Source organism: Lucilia sericata, unplaced genomic scaffold, assembly GCF_015586225.1.
Source record: "Lucilia sericata isolate MDLA Ls3-8-SP2 unplaced genomic scaffold, ASM1558622v1 Contig000095F_arrow, whole genome shotgun sequence".
Classification (NCBI taxonomy): domain Eukaryota; kingdom Metazoa; phylum Arthropoda; class Insecta; order Diptera; family Calliphoridae; genus Lucilia; species Lucilia sericata.
The window spans coordinates 17,779-35,427 of NW_023994127.1; the positions used below are offsets into that span (position 1 = coordinate 17,779).

The 17,649-nt window shown below is 30.4% G+C and overlaps 1 protein-coding gene across 2 annotated transcripts in view; it reads left to right on the top strand.

The window, feature by feature from the left end:
* Window positions 1–269: 269 nt before the first annotated feature.
* Window positions 270–17,649, top strand: part of LOC119599882 — a 56,954-nt gene continuing 39,574 nt past the window's right edge. Inside the window, exons 1-2 of one of the 2 annotated variants that reach the window (XM_037949809.1) lie at window positions 270–345; window positions 9,309–10,181. In XM_037949809.1, coding sequence (XP_037805737.1) covers window positions 10,085–10,181 — 97 coding nt within the window. In that variant the 5' untranslated portion in view covers window positions 270–345; window positions 9,309–10,084. Of the gene's footprint in view, window positions 346–4,815; window positions 4,860–9,308; window positions 10,182–17,649 lie in introns of those variants that run through there. The other variant, XM_037949810.1, reaches the window with a different exon arrangement.

Genomic DNA, 17,649 nt, shown 5'->3' on the forward strand with positions numbered 1-17,649 from the left:
GTCAGTTGGGTTAATATTGCAGCAACAACAGCAAAGACCATAACATTACTATTTGGTACTCATTACTCTTATCATATGAAATAGTTTTTGCCATCATCGTAAGAATTGTCTTACAATTTCTCTCTTTTGCCAAAATAATAAACAAATGAGCGAGAAGTAAGTGAACTTAACACATTTGTGATTTCTTTATCTAACATTTACTGCACTTAACATCAGTTAGATTCTACTTTTATTAACGGTTGAGAACAGACGTGTTTTGAACGTGGAAACGTTTAACGGTTATTAAGTTGCAAAAAAATACCAAATGTAACGGTATAAACAAATAATTAATTAAATTTTACTTATGTAAATAAATTCGGTGAAGTGATAAATTAATAAATAAAAACATAAATGTTATAAATAAAAAGCAAAAACAATTAAAATGACCTTCGACTTTTTTTATCAATAACAAAAATAGATATAAAAATAAATAATAATAGAAAAAGTTATCGATTCTATTTAAATCGTAAATAATAATGATAAAAGTGACACAGTCTGCTATAAATATTTACATACAAATACAAACACACATGAATACAATTTGTTACAAAATAATTAAAAAACAAGGTTTTTGGAAAACCCAGAAAAGTTTTTGTTATAAATTCATTAAATATAAAAATCTGAATTAAATATTTTGGAATTTTTTTACATATTATAAACCGTATTAATTTCTTCGAAATGGCATCCTTTAATCATTTTCTTCTATTCGAAATTATTGATAAAATTTGAATTATGGAAAGTTTTGATTGATTTTATTTAAATAGATTTTTATAAGATGATTCATTGTTTAGTGTCACAGGATGGCAGCTTCTTCTCCTAAATACGTTATGTGTTTACTTTTGAGATTATTTTCCAATTTTTCAAACACGTCTCGACTCGTCTGAGATAAGTATAAGTAGGTTTATACAGTGTCAATAGCAAAGGTGGAAAAGGTTAATTCTTTGGACATGGACAAATCATAGGTGTTCAATAGGTAAAGTGTTAATCCTAGAATTCTTCCCTGAGGAGCTTTGATCGCATAATAATTTGTCGCCTCATTTCATCCCATATGATATGTGTACTAGAAGGCAACATCTAAAAATATTGTAGAACATGAGTTTTTTTATTCAAACTATTTTCGTATTTCTCCAGTCGAGCGTTTTGCTTGTTCTATTGTTCCGTGAAGTCCCCCCACCGGGGCATGTTAGAGGTGTTACCAGTACCTCTATTCTGCTGGGACTATAAACTGGTGATGTCGTTTCACTCCTCGGCTAGTCCTTGGAATTATTTGACATGAGGGTCTAACCAGAGAACCAGTCAATTCAGTTGGTTGAGTTTCCTTCGGGATCTACGTAGTGGCTGTGGTTTAAACCCAAATTTGCGGGAAGGGTAAGTTGCGTTTAAAAGACTGATGCCCCACAGAGGAGTGACTGTGGGACTAAGAGTTGGAAATGAGTTAGTGTTAATTGTATATGACACAGGATGAATGTAGAATGAGTGTGTCGGATAAAGAAGAAGTGTGCAAGGTTGAATGGTGATGTCCAGCTATGTTCAGAGTAAACTCTGTTCATACCAGATTTACTACAGTGTGCAATGTGAGTAAGAACAGTCTCGGCTTATTTGATGGATTCGTACTTGGGTCTACGGGTTACGTCTCTAGGAGCTGTTGCCAACTAAACAGAGGCCATACCAACTGCGTGATTGTAAACGGAAGTGATGTTTTTGCATCTCGGAAGTTAAGCAACGGGGCAGCAATGGTCAGAGATTAGATAGCTCAAGTACTTGAGCAAAGGGCACGTTTACGGACCGGAAATTCCATATACTATGTAAATTGCCAACTGCGTGTAAGAAGCACAATGGGGCGGTGGTGAGTCGTTACAAAAGCTCATCCAGTGGTTGAAAAAGACCACCGTAAAATAGGCCAACACGGCAGGTGTTTACGTAAAACACTCGACATTAACTTGTCCCGTGATGTTTATGGAAATCTGATCATCATTGATGATATGGGATAATGTTTTGACTATTTAAGAATTTTAGAATATATGTGAATAATTTTTACAGGCAAGGCATTAAGCTGATCGGTCTATAGGACCGACTATAGGTTAAATGCTTTCCTGGCTTCGGTATCATATTTACATATGTAGGAGATTTTTCATACGTTAGGAAAAACTTTTAGAGACAAAATCGCGTTATATAATTCTATGAGCACAACAATTGACACAATGGTTTCTAATCAAGTTGTAATTGAATCATAGCTTGGAGATTTTCTTAGGTTAAGATTATATTTTATGTGTTTTTGAACTTCTTTTAAACTAATATCGATTAGTTCAGACTCTGAACAGATAACACCTCTAATATAAAGTTTTCTGTGGGACGATTCGGTTGGAATATATTATTTATATATTCAGCAAACAATATGGCCTTATCCTTTGAACTTCGTGCCAAGTGTCATCTGGTTTTCTTAATTAGCTGCCTTCTAAAGGGATTCCTCCTTGGAAGGCAGCATTAGTAAAACTTTTAATACAGTTTAAATATCTGCCTCTGCTTGCAGTTGGAGATCTGTTAAGTTGCCAATTTCTTCTACAACTAATCTTTTCGAGTAAAAATATATCATTCTGTATTCGAATTGTACGTTTTAGTTTTAAGAGCAACTTAACACTTCGAGTGATCCAAGACCGAAAAGTTTAGAGATGTAGAACGTATTTTATTTGATGAATTTACGGAAAATCTTGCCCGCAAATAATCTTCGGAAAATTTTTTCTAAGTTATAGTGTTCTATTCTATTCCTAATTAAAATGCCAGTAACACCAATTTAATCACTATACTGCTACGCTTAAACTTGCTTTAAACGTTAAATACATTTTCAGAAGGAGAACTCATATGAGGGTTTGTATCTAACCAAACCTTATAGTGTAATTTCTGGAAGATATTTAACTAACTTGTATAGAAGTGTATCACGATTACACGTACGTACGTAAAGTTTAATGAAAAAGTAAAATTAAATTCCATCTGTATGACAAAAAATAGAATAAAAGTCGTATGATTTATATTTTTTGTGTTTACACGATTCGTATAAAACAATAACAAAGTAAAATGGAAACAGCTGTTTTGAATCATTTCAAGAAATGAAGAGAGCTAAATGTCAAATTTTGCATTCGTATTTTCTCTCAATTACATATGGCGTTTAGACGATCCCATCCGTACTTCTCTTAACAAAATTTTGACAAATCATATTACTTGTGTGCTAGTGTAAAGAAGGCTTAAACAAAATTTAAAATTTGTTAAAATTAGAGATTATGAACTCACGACATTTACAAGGAGAAAAAAACCAAGAATAGGTGCTGCAGTTTATCCCTCTTCCAAATTTAATGCCCAAATATTATTATACTATTAAAAATTCATGTAAATTTGTTTGTGAATGGAAAATCGAGAAGAAGGTTACAGTTATATATGTAAGGAGACATAGCCTCTCCTACCCATCTGTCAACCTCTCCTGCACGCGGAACACCCTGCCGCTAACCAACAGGGAAATGGCGACCAATTATTAGCGGTATAACCCCAACATCTGCACAGAATAAATGCTCGCAAAATCAAGTGGTCCTCGAACTTTACTAGGAGTTGCCCGCTGGCCCGATAAGCTAGGATGGAGAAACATACCCATCAATGAAACTGGCTACCACATAGTGGATCGATATTGCCCATTTTTAATACCAAACAAACCTCATGAATAGAGCCATCAAGCTCCATCCGTATGCATTCTATGATCATCTTAATATCTAATAGGGATACAGAATATATATAGATGTATACATTTGTTAATTAAGTAAATTAAAGATTTTAATTTTGTAAGAAAAATACTGCAAAATTTTGTTGACAAAACTCTTTATAACCTTGAAAATCTCAAATAATATTTCCAAATAAAACATGACAAATCAGTTTCAAATGTATGTACTTATTATAAACAATTCTTTGGAATAGTTCCTCTTAATTGTCTGGTAATAACTAAGTAAAATAGATGTTACATTATACCAAATTTAAATGAATGCGTCATATTTGAAAATCCCATATAAAAATAAATGTATAAAAAAATATTGCTTATACGCACTATCATACCATTTGATAAAAAGCATAATAAAATCATGCGTACAAACATGGTGGCCAAACAGTCTCAATATAACGGTAAAAGCACACAGGCACACTCACACACAAACACATTTTCACACGAAATACACTCTCTAATACATCTGAATTTATTAATTGACTCTCTCGTACGCACCCAAAGATAACTTCGTAACGATAACGAACGAAATCATCCTTTTTAGTGGGTTTTGTTTGTGTGTAAGCATAAATGTGTGTGACGACTACTTGTGTATATAAAACGTAGAACTAGAAAACAGCAACAACGTCCGTCTGACTAGTAAACGTAGTTAAAGCATGTTTATCTCAATTTTTCCTCAAACAGTTTAACTTTGACTTTCGCGTATAACAGACGTTTAACTTCAGTGGAAATGAAATTAACGGTTAAATGCTGGCAATGTTTACGTTTAACAAAACATGCCTAGAAAAATAATAATTTATTGCATTAATAAAGAAATATAAAGTGTAAAAAAATGTGTAATAATTAATTACAAATACTCTCGCAAAAGCAAAAAATAAAATGCTGAAAAACTGTAAAACGGATATTAAAATTTAAACTTGTTTTAATTGTTAAGCAAAGAAGAAAAATAACGCTACTGTATAATTTTCAAAATTATAAAAGTGAATTTATAATTGTGAATGTAAATTTTGAAACAAATTGAAAAAATAATAAACACCTTTATGATTAATGTTGCCAATTACAGGTGAAAAGCTAAAAATACAAAACAACATTATTTGTATGACAAACAAACAAACAAACAAAAAAAGTATGTTATTTCCGTGTTTTTCTTTTTATTTAACTATAACAAGTGTTGTTATTTGTTAATATATTTGTGTTTAATTTATAAGAAGTCGAGAGTGCAAAAAAAAATTATTAAAAAAAAAACTTTAAATAAAACTAAATGCATGGGGATAAATCCTCTTGTTGTAAATTGGTTTGAATTAACTAAAATCTTGTTTGTGTAAAGTGCCTTTACAAGAGTGACTTTTTCTTTTTTTATTTATGATGTACCTCTCTCTTTCTGCCTGTTTTTTGTGACTGCATCTCTATGGGAACTTTATGAATGCCAGCATGCATGTACATGATTCAATACCTAGTAGTTACAGTGACTATTGTAAAGATTTTTTTTCTGGCGAATAAAGTTTTTACATTACAGTAGTACACTACATGTTTGTAGCTTTTTATATGTTGTGTCAAAGTAGTTTTGCTGTTATTTTTGTTGTTTTGTTTAGAGTTTTGTCACCTTTTTATGTTGCTGCTGTTTTGAGTGCTGAGTTGGTTTGGTTGTTGATGTTGTTGTTATTATTGTTCAGAAATGTGTGAACGAAAATTTCAAGTATGCAGTTTTTTTTTTCGTTGTTGTCTATGCGTACTTACTTATTATTCAGTATTTTTAAAAACTTGGGGGTATATTGATTCAGTCACTTCGTTTGTAACGTTCGTTTAGATCCCATAAAGCCATGGTTTCTAAATGTAGGTCCGTAGCAACATTTCATACTCCACTACCGCGAGGTAGTGGAGTATGTTAGGAGGAGTATCATAATTTCTAGATATTGACCAAAACATAGAACCAATAGGAATATAAATATATATGTATGGGGTCCGGGAGTTTCAACAAATTTCTCAGGAAGTTCGTAAAACAAAAAACGGTGAAAACCCCTGGTATAAAGTCTTTATTATATTAAGAATCCTTGTTCGTTTATCTGTTTAAGTCAGTATAGAATCTAGAGAAAAGATTTTAGGTCCATAAATATAGCGTTCATCGGTCATATTCGCTTTTTAACTGAGTGCTACAATATATCCACCTTACTAAAGCCTTTGGAATAGTTTAATCGTTTTTCCGGATTTTATGAACAGACTTCAAAAAGGACGAACGGACGGACTTTTGATACCCTGCAAAACTTATTGGATAAAATGATCCATTTAGGTATTTTTAAAACTACTCCTCTGTAAACATTATAGGAGTACATGATCCATTAAGTAGTCCTATGTAATGCAGTCGTGGATTATTACATAGAATCATGTTGCGGATCAAGTACTCCTATAATTTTAGCAAGAGGGTCGTTTTGGGATTACTCTGATGTAATGCATGGATGGATTATGTGGTCCGCACCTAGGACATCACAATGTTAAATGGAGTATGTTTTTACCATATATTTGGATCAGTTTTGAGGTGTACTATTTACACTCGTGTGAGGAGTTTGCTCAATTTACTTTATCTTTTGATTGCAAGACTATTGTGGTCTGATTTTGCAGATTTTTTATAGGAAACATCTCGATAGCCTGCCTATCTCAGAGAATTGTTGAAGATTTCGATCTCAGAGATATCTGGGGCCTTCAGAAATTTGATTTCAACAAACAGACAGACAAAAAAATATGGCTTAAACGGCTGCGATATAAATAAGGATCCTGAATATATACTATATGCAGACGAAATTTCACTTATGTATGTATTATAGTAAGGATAATATAAAACTAATAGGAGTAGTAAAAGCCAGTTTTAAACTTAAAAACCAAAAGCCAAACATTAATCAAAATAGTTACAGCCAAGTATTATTTTAAGGCTTAAATTCATTTTCAAAACATTGTTTGTGTTTTGATGTTAAGCATCTAAGATTCGTTACAGCCGATTATAAAACACTTTTACTTGTTTGCAATATGATTTCTACTATATTTTAGTATTCCATACATGTTTTGGTGTGTAACTTTTTTTTGTTGTGATACAATCTGTTTCTGTTACTAATGAATATCCATAGATTTTGTTGCATTTTCAAATGTCTACTTTGCACGAGACAAATTGCGTTTGATGTCAAAAGTTAAGTGCAAATATCTGACGAAAAAAACGTGTATAAATGTTGTACGTTTTTGCGTTAAAGTTTTTTTTTTTAAACGTTTAGCATTATCTTAAGTGGTCTGCGTATCGAAAGGAATACGCATAGTGAGGAAATATGAATATCAATGAGTTGGGGCATAGTTTGTTTGTCAAAGCCTGGGTTTTATTTGAAAAGGGTGTGTAAAATAGTTAAAATTGGAATGAAAATTTGCAAAATACTTTTATGACAGGACAGAATAGATTTTTCATTGTAAATACAATTAAAATTTATTTTATTTATATTAGTGATTAAGATGCCGAAAGCTCAGAAATAATATCAATTTTTAATTTAAACCATATTTGGGACGTTCAATTTCGGGGTCAGATTAGTTCAATCATTTAGAACAGTGTACTGAGTTGAAATCCTGTTGGCCTGATTTCTCAGATTTTCTATGGATTCTATAATATTAGCCAAAATATGTTTTATCAAAATTAAAACTTTATGTATATTATATTATTCAGAACATTTTAAATCGCGGGTACAGCTAAACGGCTCTATCTCTTAGATAATAGGCTATCGTTTCCTCTACTGACTGGACTATTGTAGAGTCTAAAGACTAGACTATATTCGAATCTTAAAACCGGACTATTGTCGAAACTAGACAATATGGTCCACTCTATAGACTGCACTGTATAGTCTACTATATAGACTAAACTATTATCTACTATACAAACTGGACTATTGGTTAGTCTACAGACAGAATTATTGTGTTGTAAACTCTTGATCCTTTTCCCTAAATCACTTAAATATGATAGTAACGATAAATCACTCATTCAGAGTCTAAATTTGTACTATTGTCGAGTCTATTGTGTAATCTATTGTCTAGTCAATTGACTGGTAAAGTCTACTCTATAGACTGGACTACAAAGTCTAGTCTATAGACTGGACTATAAAGTCTGCCTATAAACTGGACTATATGGTAAACTCTATAGACTGCACTGTACAGTCTACTCTGTAGGCTAAACTATTATATAGTGAACAGACTGGACTATTGGTTAGTCTACAGATCAGATTATTGTGTTGTAAACTCTCGAAACCTTTTCCTAAACCACTTAAAAGTGGTAGTAAAGATAAATCACTCATTTAGAGTCTAAACTTTTACTATTGTCGAGTCTATTGTGTAATCTATTGTCGAGTCAATTGACTGCTAAAGTCTACTCTATAGACTGGACTGTAAGTCTAGTACGGGTACAGCTAAACGGCTCTATCTCTTAGATAATAGGCTATCGTTTCCTCTAATGACTGGACTATTGGAGAGTCTAAAGACTAGACTATATTCGAGTCTTAAAACCGGACTATTGTCGAGTCTATTGTGTAATCTATTATAAATCACTCATTTAGAGTCTAAACTTCGTTTGATACGATTAAAATAAGAAAAATTTCCACAGATTCAGATGCAACTTAATAGTGCAAGATAATGTCGTCCTATGCAAATTTATAGTAGCTTTCCATATGTCAAACATTATAAACTTTTCAAGAAGGCCAATCCAATTTATAACGTATTGCAGTCACGAACTTAACGTTAACTATTGCTAAATCCATATTTTGAAAAATAAAAACAACTTATAAATAACCTCTTTTTACATAAAATATTAAAATAAGTTATAATAACTAACTGCTAAGTGTTATGAATTATTTAAATATTAATTCGTTTAAAGTTTTCTCATGTCGATTTAAAGGAGATAAAAATGTTAAACAGCATGTGGCCCATGAGTATGATGTTCTAAGATCTGCTGTGTTCAAATGATTCTTGTTACTTATGTTTCTCAGACACCACCAATTCATTAAATAAAATAATCACGTGCTGAAATTAAAACTTTTTTTACTTATTTAACCATGACACAAACAATTGAAAGAGGGTATAGAAGCAAAGGCTGCAATGTCCATTTTAATAATTTTTAAAATAAATAAAAATACTCCAATTATTAAAGAATTGGAAGAAGTTTGAAAGTAAATGTGTTGTAAAATATGAAGATTTATGTGTTAGCTTTAATCTATGTTTTAATGAAAATAAAGCCAAAGATGAAAACTCCATAGGAGAGCAAAGCAGCTTTAAGTAATTAACATAGATTTTGATCATATGGAATACTGTCTCAACTCAAACATACAACAAATGTCATTACTTTTTAAGTACTTGAAAAAAATAGAGATTCCTGTTTTTGCTTCTATAGCGCACAAATATTTTTTTGTGCCAAAACAATTCTATTAATTGTAAAAATTACAAAAATACATATTTGTTATTTTTCTAATTTTTGTACATTTTTTATTGATTCTAATAGATCTTTCGTACATAACAGCAAACCTCAAAAAGAACAGAAAAATGTGAACGATAAAAAACATTAAAGTGAGGAGGCGTCTAAAAATAATAAAAAAACAATTAAACAAAAATATTTATTTGAAAAGAAAAACCTCAAAGAACCTAATGATGAACCAAAAACTAGACATTTATGTTTATGACATGTGTACTTACGAGTTTTGTACTTAAACATCAGTGTTTGACACAACATACTAGAACTAGAATATTTAAAAGATAATAATAACAATAACAACAAAGATATGATTAACAACATGATGTGCGACAACAATAAAAACTATAAACCAACTAATAAATAAATGAGAAAAGTAAATACAAACAAATTAAAATAATTGACAAATAATAATTATAAACAAATAACTACAAACAAATAACATAAACGTAAACAAACAACTAATAATAATAAACAAACAGCAAAGTGACACTCACCAACAACTAGAACATTTATTCAACCGTCATTCAATTCATTCAACTTTTAGTGATTGTTCTTCTTGTTGCTTGTTGGTGTTAAAGTACAGTGAACAATAAACAGTGTAAACAACAATAACAACATTTTATGTTGAAAACAACTAAAACAAAGTACCTAAAAGAGTGAAAAAAAAAAACAATCAACAACTAACAAACCAATAAATAAATAAACAAACAAATAAATAAACAACATATTGTTGTCTAAAGACAGCAACAGCATCATTTACCTTCCAGCAACATCGACAGCAATAACATAAAACAACAACAGTCAAGATGTCAACCACATGTTGCGGATTAAAACTGTTAATTGCCATCATTGTGTTTGTCACCTATGAAAGTGGCAACAACAACTACAAACACACCTGTAATGGTAAGTTACATTAACAACAACAACATCAAGAAAACCAAAACATGTTTCTCTTTCAAATGTTTGTTACTTCTTAATATTAACTTGTTCTCAAGTAGGGAAGCTTAGTACTTTTTGTAGTACATTTCCACATAATATGGACTAGAAAAATATTTCACATGAAGTCGGAAAGTATAGTTGGACATATACAGTTATTTGATACCCTACATTAGGTACATTTTGAAGTAATTTTGCAAAGTTGGTCCTATAAAGGGGATATAGAATATATTAAAAATTCTATAAAACTAGAAGGGTATAAAAAATATATGTAAGTCGGTTACAATATAGTATTTTCTATATTAAGCTCAATATAGACAAATATGAACCGATCCTTTTAGAATTTGTGTGGCACGGTTCAGGTTTACATAGTTCTGGTCGCTAGGGTCATATGTGGTCAGATTTTCACATTTTTTATTGCATGATCTGTTAGTACCTTAAAGTTACTTTTTGCAAAGTTTGTTTACAATTTGAAGGGGCCAAAGGGGGCTATGTTAAATAATGGGCCGACTTTGAACAATTTTAATTAGAATCGTTCTTGGTTCAGTTTATTCAAATTCTGAGTCGATTATATATGGGTATTACAAACATCAGCAAAAACGCATATACTCCTCCTACTTTAGTGGGGCTGGGTATATGTACATTAGAGTGCTCCAAGCTTGTATGAAGGAAAAAAAATTTTATCCGACAGGCCGTCCCCCCCTCTGGAATTGTTCTATGGGTTGTAAAACTATGTCATGCAAAAAATTAGGCTGATAGGATAACGTTAACAGGTGCCGCAACGGCTCAGAAGTTTCCAAGTGCATTTACAAGGGGAAAAAATCGATTTTTTTCAGTTTTTGCTCAAATTTTGCAACTTAATAATAAACTTTGCACTTTATTGTAAAGGAATCGTAATGTGCACAGAATAAGCATTTCAGAAAGATATAAAACACAAAAATTGGTTGAAAATTTTTAAAGTTATTGCAAATTCCCCAGGCCATTAACGTGTCTCACAGCACATGAATTCGAAATGTGACAAAAAAATTAAAATTTTTTAGGACATATTGTAAAAAAAACATTTTGTTACTTAAAATATACTAAAAATTACTTGAATACTAGCTTTTGTCCTTATACGATAACGCAAACTTGTTCTCAGCTATGGTCAAAAAAGTTTGATTTTTTCAACGGCCGTTTCAAATCTCCAATTTCAGTATTTTTGAAACTTTGTTAAACAAATTTTAAAATTTTTAGAAGATCTCATGGGAATTTATGGACAATAGATAAGGGAATAAAACGGTAAAAAATTAGATCAATAATTCTTACAGTTTAGCTGTACCTGCGATTTGAACTCGGCGGATTTCGGGAAAATCGCATTTTTTTGTAATATATTAGAGAATACGTATTAATTTTTTACTGTTGTACATTTTAAACAAAGTATTTTCAGAGTATTATAGACCAGATAATATAAAATATATATTCCAAGTTTTATTCAAATCGGACATTCTTAACCCATAAAATGTGGAGTTCAAAGGTTAAATTTTGCTATATTTGGGAATTCTCAGTGCACCATATTAAAATATTATTTATTTGTTGGCCATATTTACCAAAAATTACTGGAATTTATCGTATAAAGTCCGATATTTAAAATAGAGTGAAAAAAAGGTAAATTAACACTTTAAGGCACTTGGGAACAATTTAACACCAAAGTTCAAAAATTTGAAAAAGCACTATCCATTTGAATAAAGCTCTATATAATTAGAGAAATAGCAGAAATATAACAAAAACGTATATATTAAGTATAAAAAATTATACTTTAACCCTTTTCGACTATGGAGTAAACTATAGGTGTACATTTTTAAAAGAAAAATTTTGTTTTTAAAACTGATAATTTATGTAGTCCATTTTTTCGGACCATTTTCGACATAATATGTCTAAAAATACAAACTTTATAGGTTCAAAAAGGGTTAATTCAGAAGTTTTTATACCTAATATATATTTTTTTGTTTTATTTATGTTATTCCTCTAATTATATAGAGCATTATTCAAATGGATAGTGTTTTTACGATTTTTTGATCTTCGGGGTTAAATTTTTCCCATGTGTTTTAAAGGGTTAATTTTACTTTTTTTCGCTGCTATTTTAAACATAAGACTTTATACTAAAAATTCAAGTCATCTTTATTAAATATGACCGACAAATACATAATATTTCGATATGGTACACTGAGAATTCCCAAATATAGCAAAATTTGACCTTTGAACTCCACATTTTATGGGTTAAGAATGTCCGAATTGAATAAAACTTGGAATATATATTTTATATTATCTGGTCTATAATACTCTGAAAATACTTTGTTTAAAATGTACAACAGTAAAAAATTAATACGTATTCTCTAATATATTACAAAAAAATGCGATTTTCCCGAAATCCGCCGAGTTCAAATCGCAGGTACAGCTAAACTGTAAGAATTATTGATCTAATTTTTTTACCGTTTTATTCCCTTATCTATTGTCCATAAATCCCCATGAGATCTTCTAAAAATTTTAAAATTTGTTTAACAAAGTTTCAAAAAAACTGAAATTGGAGATTTGAAACGGCCGTTGAAAAATTCAAACTTTTTTAACCATAGCTGAGAACAAGTTTGCGTTATCGTATAAAGACAAAAGCTAACATTCTAGTTATTATAGATATATTTTAAGTAACAAAATGTTTTTTTACAATATTTCCTAAAAAATGTTAATTTTTTTGTCACATTTCGAATTCATGTGCTGTGAGACACGTTAATGGTCTGGGGAATTTGCAATAACTCTGAAAGTTTTCAACCAATATTTATGTTTTATATCTTTCCGAAAAGCTTATTATGTGTACATTGCGATTCCATCACAATACATTGTAAAGTTTATTATTAAGTGGCAAAATTTTAGCAAAAACTGAAAAAAATCGATTTTTTCCCCTTGTAAATGCACTTGGAAACTTTAGTGCCGTTGCGGCACCTGTTAACGTTATCCTATCAGCCTAATTTTTTGTATGGCATAGTTTTACAACCCATAGAACAATTCTAGAGGGGGGGACGGGCAAAATTCGCAACTTCGTTTTTTTGGAGCACTCTAATGTACATACATATATATTTGTTTATATGAAAATATAGTAGGACTTGATCGATGATGGAAATTTAAGATTTCTGAAATATCTTTTAGGTGAAGAATTGTTCATCGGTTAGGCTTCTGTTATATGTAAACTTTTATTTTTAAAAATGTTTACTTTAAATGATTTTAAGACTTCAGAGTCGGTGAAACAGGGATTAACGTTATCCGGTTTTAGCCAAATTTGTTAAAATCAAGTGCCAAAATAACCGGACCAGCAATGAATAAACAGCAATATTAACCCTCGAATTATGGATTTTGAGTCTTAAAAATGTTTTACAGATACAATAATCTTGGTTTTTGCAAAAAAAAATCTCCTAACCACATTATGAATCTCAAACAGGGTTGGATAAGAATATTCTAATACAAATCCTTATTTATATTTAGTTGTTTATTACCATAACAATTTTTAAAAAATGCACACTGATCAATAGAAGTATACATACATATCTAAAGGATTAAGCTTTATGTTAAGATACTATCTCGAAGAAGAAAGAAGATATAAGATTTCAGTTTTCCATCTTTGAGTTTTCTTAAGTACTTGCATAGCTGCAAGTAAACAGTTGTTTCTTCGAAAGGTACAGATGCAATTGTTCATTAAAGTTTAAGAAAATGACAAAGTAACAAGCAAAGACATTTACTTATAAATTATGTTGGGTGGGAGAGTTTTTTTTCTCGATTCATAAAATGATTTAAGATAGAGTTTTAAAATAACAGACATGCAGACTGATAGACAGACAGTGCAATACAAATGTTAGTTAATGTTTAAGTACTTAAAAAAAGTTTTATGAAAGGGGTCATTAATAAATAGCATAAAATAAATACTATATGAACAAAAAATTTACAAAAAAAAAGAATAATTTTATGATTTTATCTTTGTCAGAGATAAGTACGTAGTTTTTTTTTTCTTTTCAAAATTACAAATATAGTATTTGAGTTCATCATAGTTGTTTACAGTGTCTAATAAAATGTAAATATATTTAAATGTGTTTGCATAATATTTATAAAATGAGTTAATTACAGGTGGTGTTAACGAAAAGCTTAAGGCATTTAGATTTTATAAATATACAACTTCATTCGAGTATAAAGCAACAGTGTAACCCAGCAAAATATTACATCGCATTAAGAATATCAAACTGTATAATTTGAAATAAAATGGGCACTTTCTAGATGTTAAAGAGAATTAATTTCCCTTTAATATCTTCTAACAAAAGCTTTCTTTTATACTGCTTAGGGTTATCAAATCTAGCCTAGCGATTTTTAGCTAAAATTTATGACAATCATTTCTTTCATCTTTGTATGAATTTAGCTTCGAAGTATTATTTCCCTGCCAGCAATTTTGTAGTCGACTACGAGAAAAATTCACTTCTAGTTTACTTTTACAGACTGACTATAAGCTAACTACAATGTAATGCAGAGCTGTCCCGAAATTTTGTATTTGGCAACGTAAAGAACCGACTTTTAAATACTAACTACAAGCTAACTATAATGTAATGCAGAAGTGCCTCAAAATTATCTGGAGAGAATTAATTGTATTTCAACATGTTTTCTCTTGTTTCTCTATTATTATGATTTTATTTGTTAACTTTAGTAGACTGACTATAAACGAACAACAATGTAATGCAGAAATGTTCCAAAATTTGGTATTTATTAACGTAAACAACCGACTTTTAAAGACTAGCTACAAGCTAACTATCATATAATGCGGGAGTATCCCAAAATTATCTGGAGAGCATTTTGTTTCGACATGTTTTCTCATGTTTCTTTATTATTTGGAATTTGTTTTACATTTTTGTCATTTTCTTATATACGTTGTGAAATTTGAGTCAGTAAATTGGAAAAATTAATCATAAAAGGTTAAATATTTTAAAACTCGGTCCCTAAATTCTAAATTCTGCTGATTAATACTGTAAATATAATACATTAACAGTTAACATTATACAAAACATTTTCAAATTTATTTTAGATTTGGATCAATGGGAATCATGGAAATAATGAACAAATCATTCATAATTTTATGGAAACCGGTGTTATTATTAGTTCCCCTGCAGAAAACTGATGTCTATTAATTTTAACGAACTAATATCATAACTTGTATTAAACCGAAATGTAATTTAGATAACTAGTAGTTAAATTTTAAATATATTTAATTAAAATATAATTAATTAATACAGTAGGGAATTCAAAAGAAAACTATTGCTTGACTTTTCTGCAACTAACTTTAAGTTAGTTAATAAAGAGTTACCTTTAAGCTAATTTTTTAGTAACTAACTTTAAGCTAGTTGAAAAGTCATGCAGAGTCGGACAATTGACTACTGCGTATGACATCACCATGTTAAAATAGTCAGTTGGTTCCATTAAAAATAATCCAAGAATCAACCATAACTAGTTGATGAAAAAGTCGGCTTTTAATGCATTTAAAGTTAGTTGAGTTGCTGGCAGGGTTATTATCTATATGTATATATAAAAATGAATGTGTGTTTGTTTGTATGTTTAAACGTTATAGACTACAAAACTGCTGAACCGATTTTCTTGAAATTTTCACAGCGTATTCCTGTATGTCTGGAATAGGTAATAGGCTAAATTTTAAGTGGGCGAGGTGCCACGCCCATATTAGAAAATATTAAATCCGTATATTTGAGATAATATAACAGTTAGAGTCCTCAAATTTTGTCGGAGCCACTTTAGTGTCAATATGATTATTTAGGACAAAAAGTAGGCGGACTAGCATTAGGGGGCGTGGCACCTCCCATATAAATTAAAAATAAAAATTCGTTTATCTTAGAAACAATTACAGTTAGAATCTTAAAATTTTGCACAAATAACTTTAACATCCATGTTAACATTTTGGGAAATAAATTGGCGGACTACCCATGAGGGGAGCGGCACCTCCCATATTAATTAAATGCAAAAATTCGTTTATCTGGGAAACTAATAGAACTAAATTCTTCAACTTTTGCACTAAGAACACATGAATTTAATAGAAAAATTCTTATATCTGAGAAATTATTAGATGTAGAATCTTTAAATATTACATGAAGTACTTTGACATTAATGTGAACATTTAGGGAATAATTGGCGGACTTTAAATGGGGGAATTGGCACTTCCCATATTAATTAAATACAAAAATTCATTTATCTGGGAAACTGATAGAACTATATTCTTCAAATTTTGCATAAATTACTTTAATATTCAACTGAACATTTTGGGGGAAAACGAGCGGATTTTAATATGGGGCATGGAGCCCACATATGAATTAATTAGAAAAAATCGTATATCTTAGAAACTATTAGAGCTAGAATCTTCAAATTTTACTTGAAAAACTTTGACATTCATCTGAACAATTAGAGTATAACGAGCGGACTTTCAATGGGGAACTTGACAACTCCCATATGACTTAAATATAAAATTTCGTTTATCTGGGAAACTAATAGAACTAGATTCTTCAAATTTTGCAGAAATTACTTCAATAATCATCTGACTATTTTGGAGGAAAAAGATCGGACTTTCATCTGGGGAGCTTGAAGCCCCCACATGAATGAAATAGAAAAATTGTATATCTGGAAACTACTAGAGCTAGAATCTTAAAATTTTACATAAAAAACTCTGACATTCATGTGAACATTTAGAGAATAACGGGTGAGCTTTCAATTGGGGGCTTGGCACTACATAAATTAAATACAAAATTTCGTATATCTTGGAAACTATTATATTATTCAAATTTTTCATAGATAGATAGAAATTGGCGAACTTTCAGTAATTTGCTTGGCATCTCTAATATGTAACATATTGTAAATCTTGAGAACTATTGCAGATAGAATCTTCAAAATCGTTAAGTGGGTTTTTTATTTATACTGCTTTTAGGGCAGCAAAGCAAACTGGGTATAGCTAGTTTTAATATAAAAAGTAAGACTTTGATTCAGAATAATTAATTTTAAAACTGCAAATTTATGTTTTTAATGCATACATTTACAACACTATATTTACATGTTAAAATGTCATTGCAAATTTTCTTGTAATAATTTGAAATCTTAGCCACAAAGAAATACATAGAGTGGAAACTCGAGTGTCAAAGATCTGTTGTCAGAAACCTAAACAGCAGTTACTGGTTATTTAACCCACCACTTAGGTAACTAATTATTTAAACACTAGTATAAACTAGGACCTAGGAGGAAGTCAATTGACTCTGTATTGAATTCCCAGCAGTACGGAGGACAGTCCCGAACTAGCTATTTAACCTATCGCTTAGTGTTACCCCTAGCTCCCCGACTACCCAGGTGACTATATATTTTAACATGCGCTTGTCCTAGA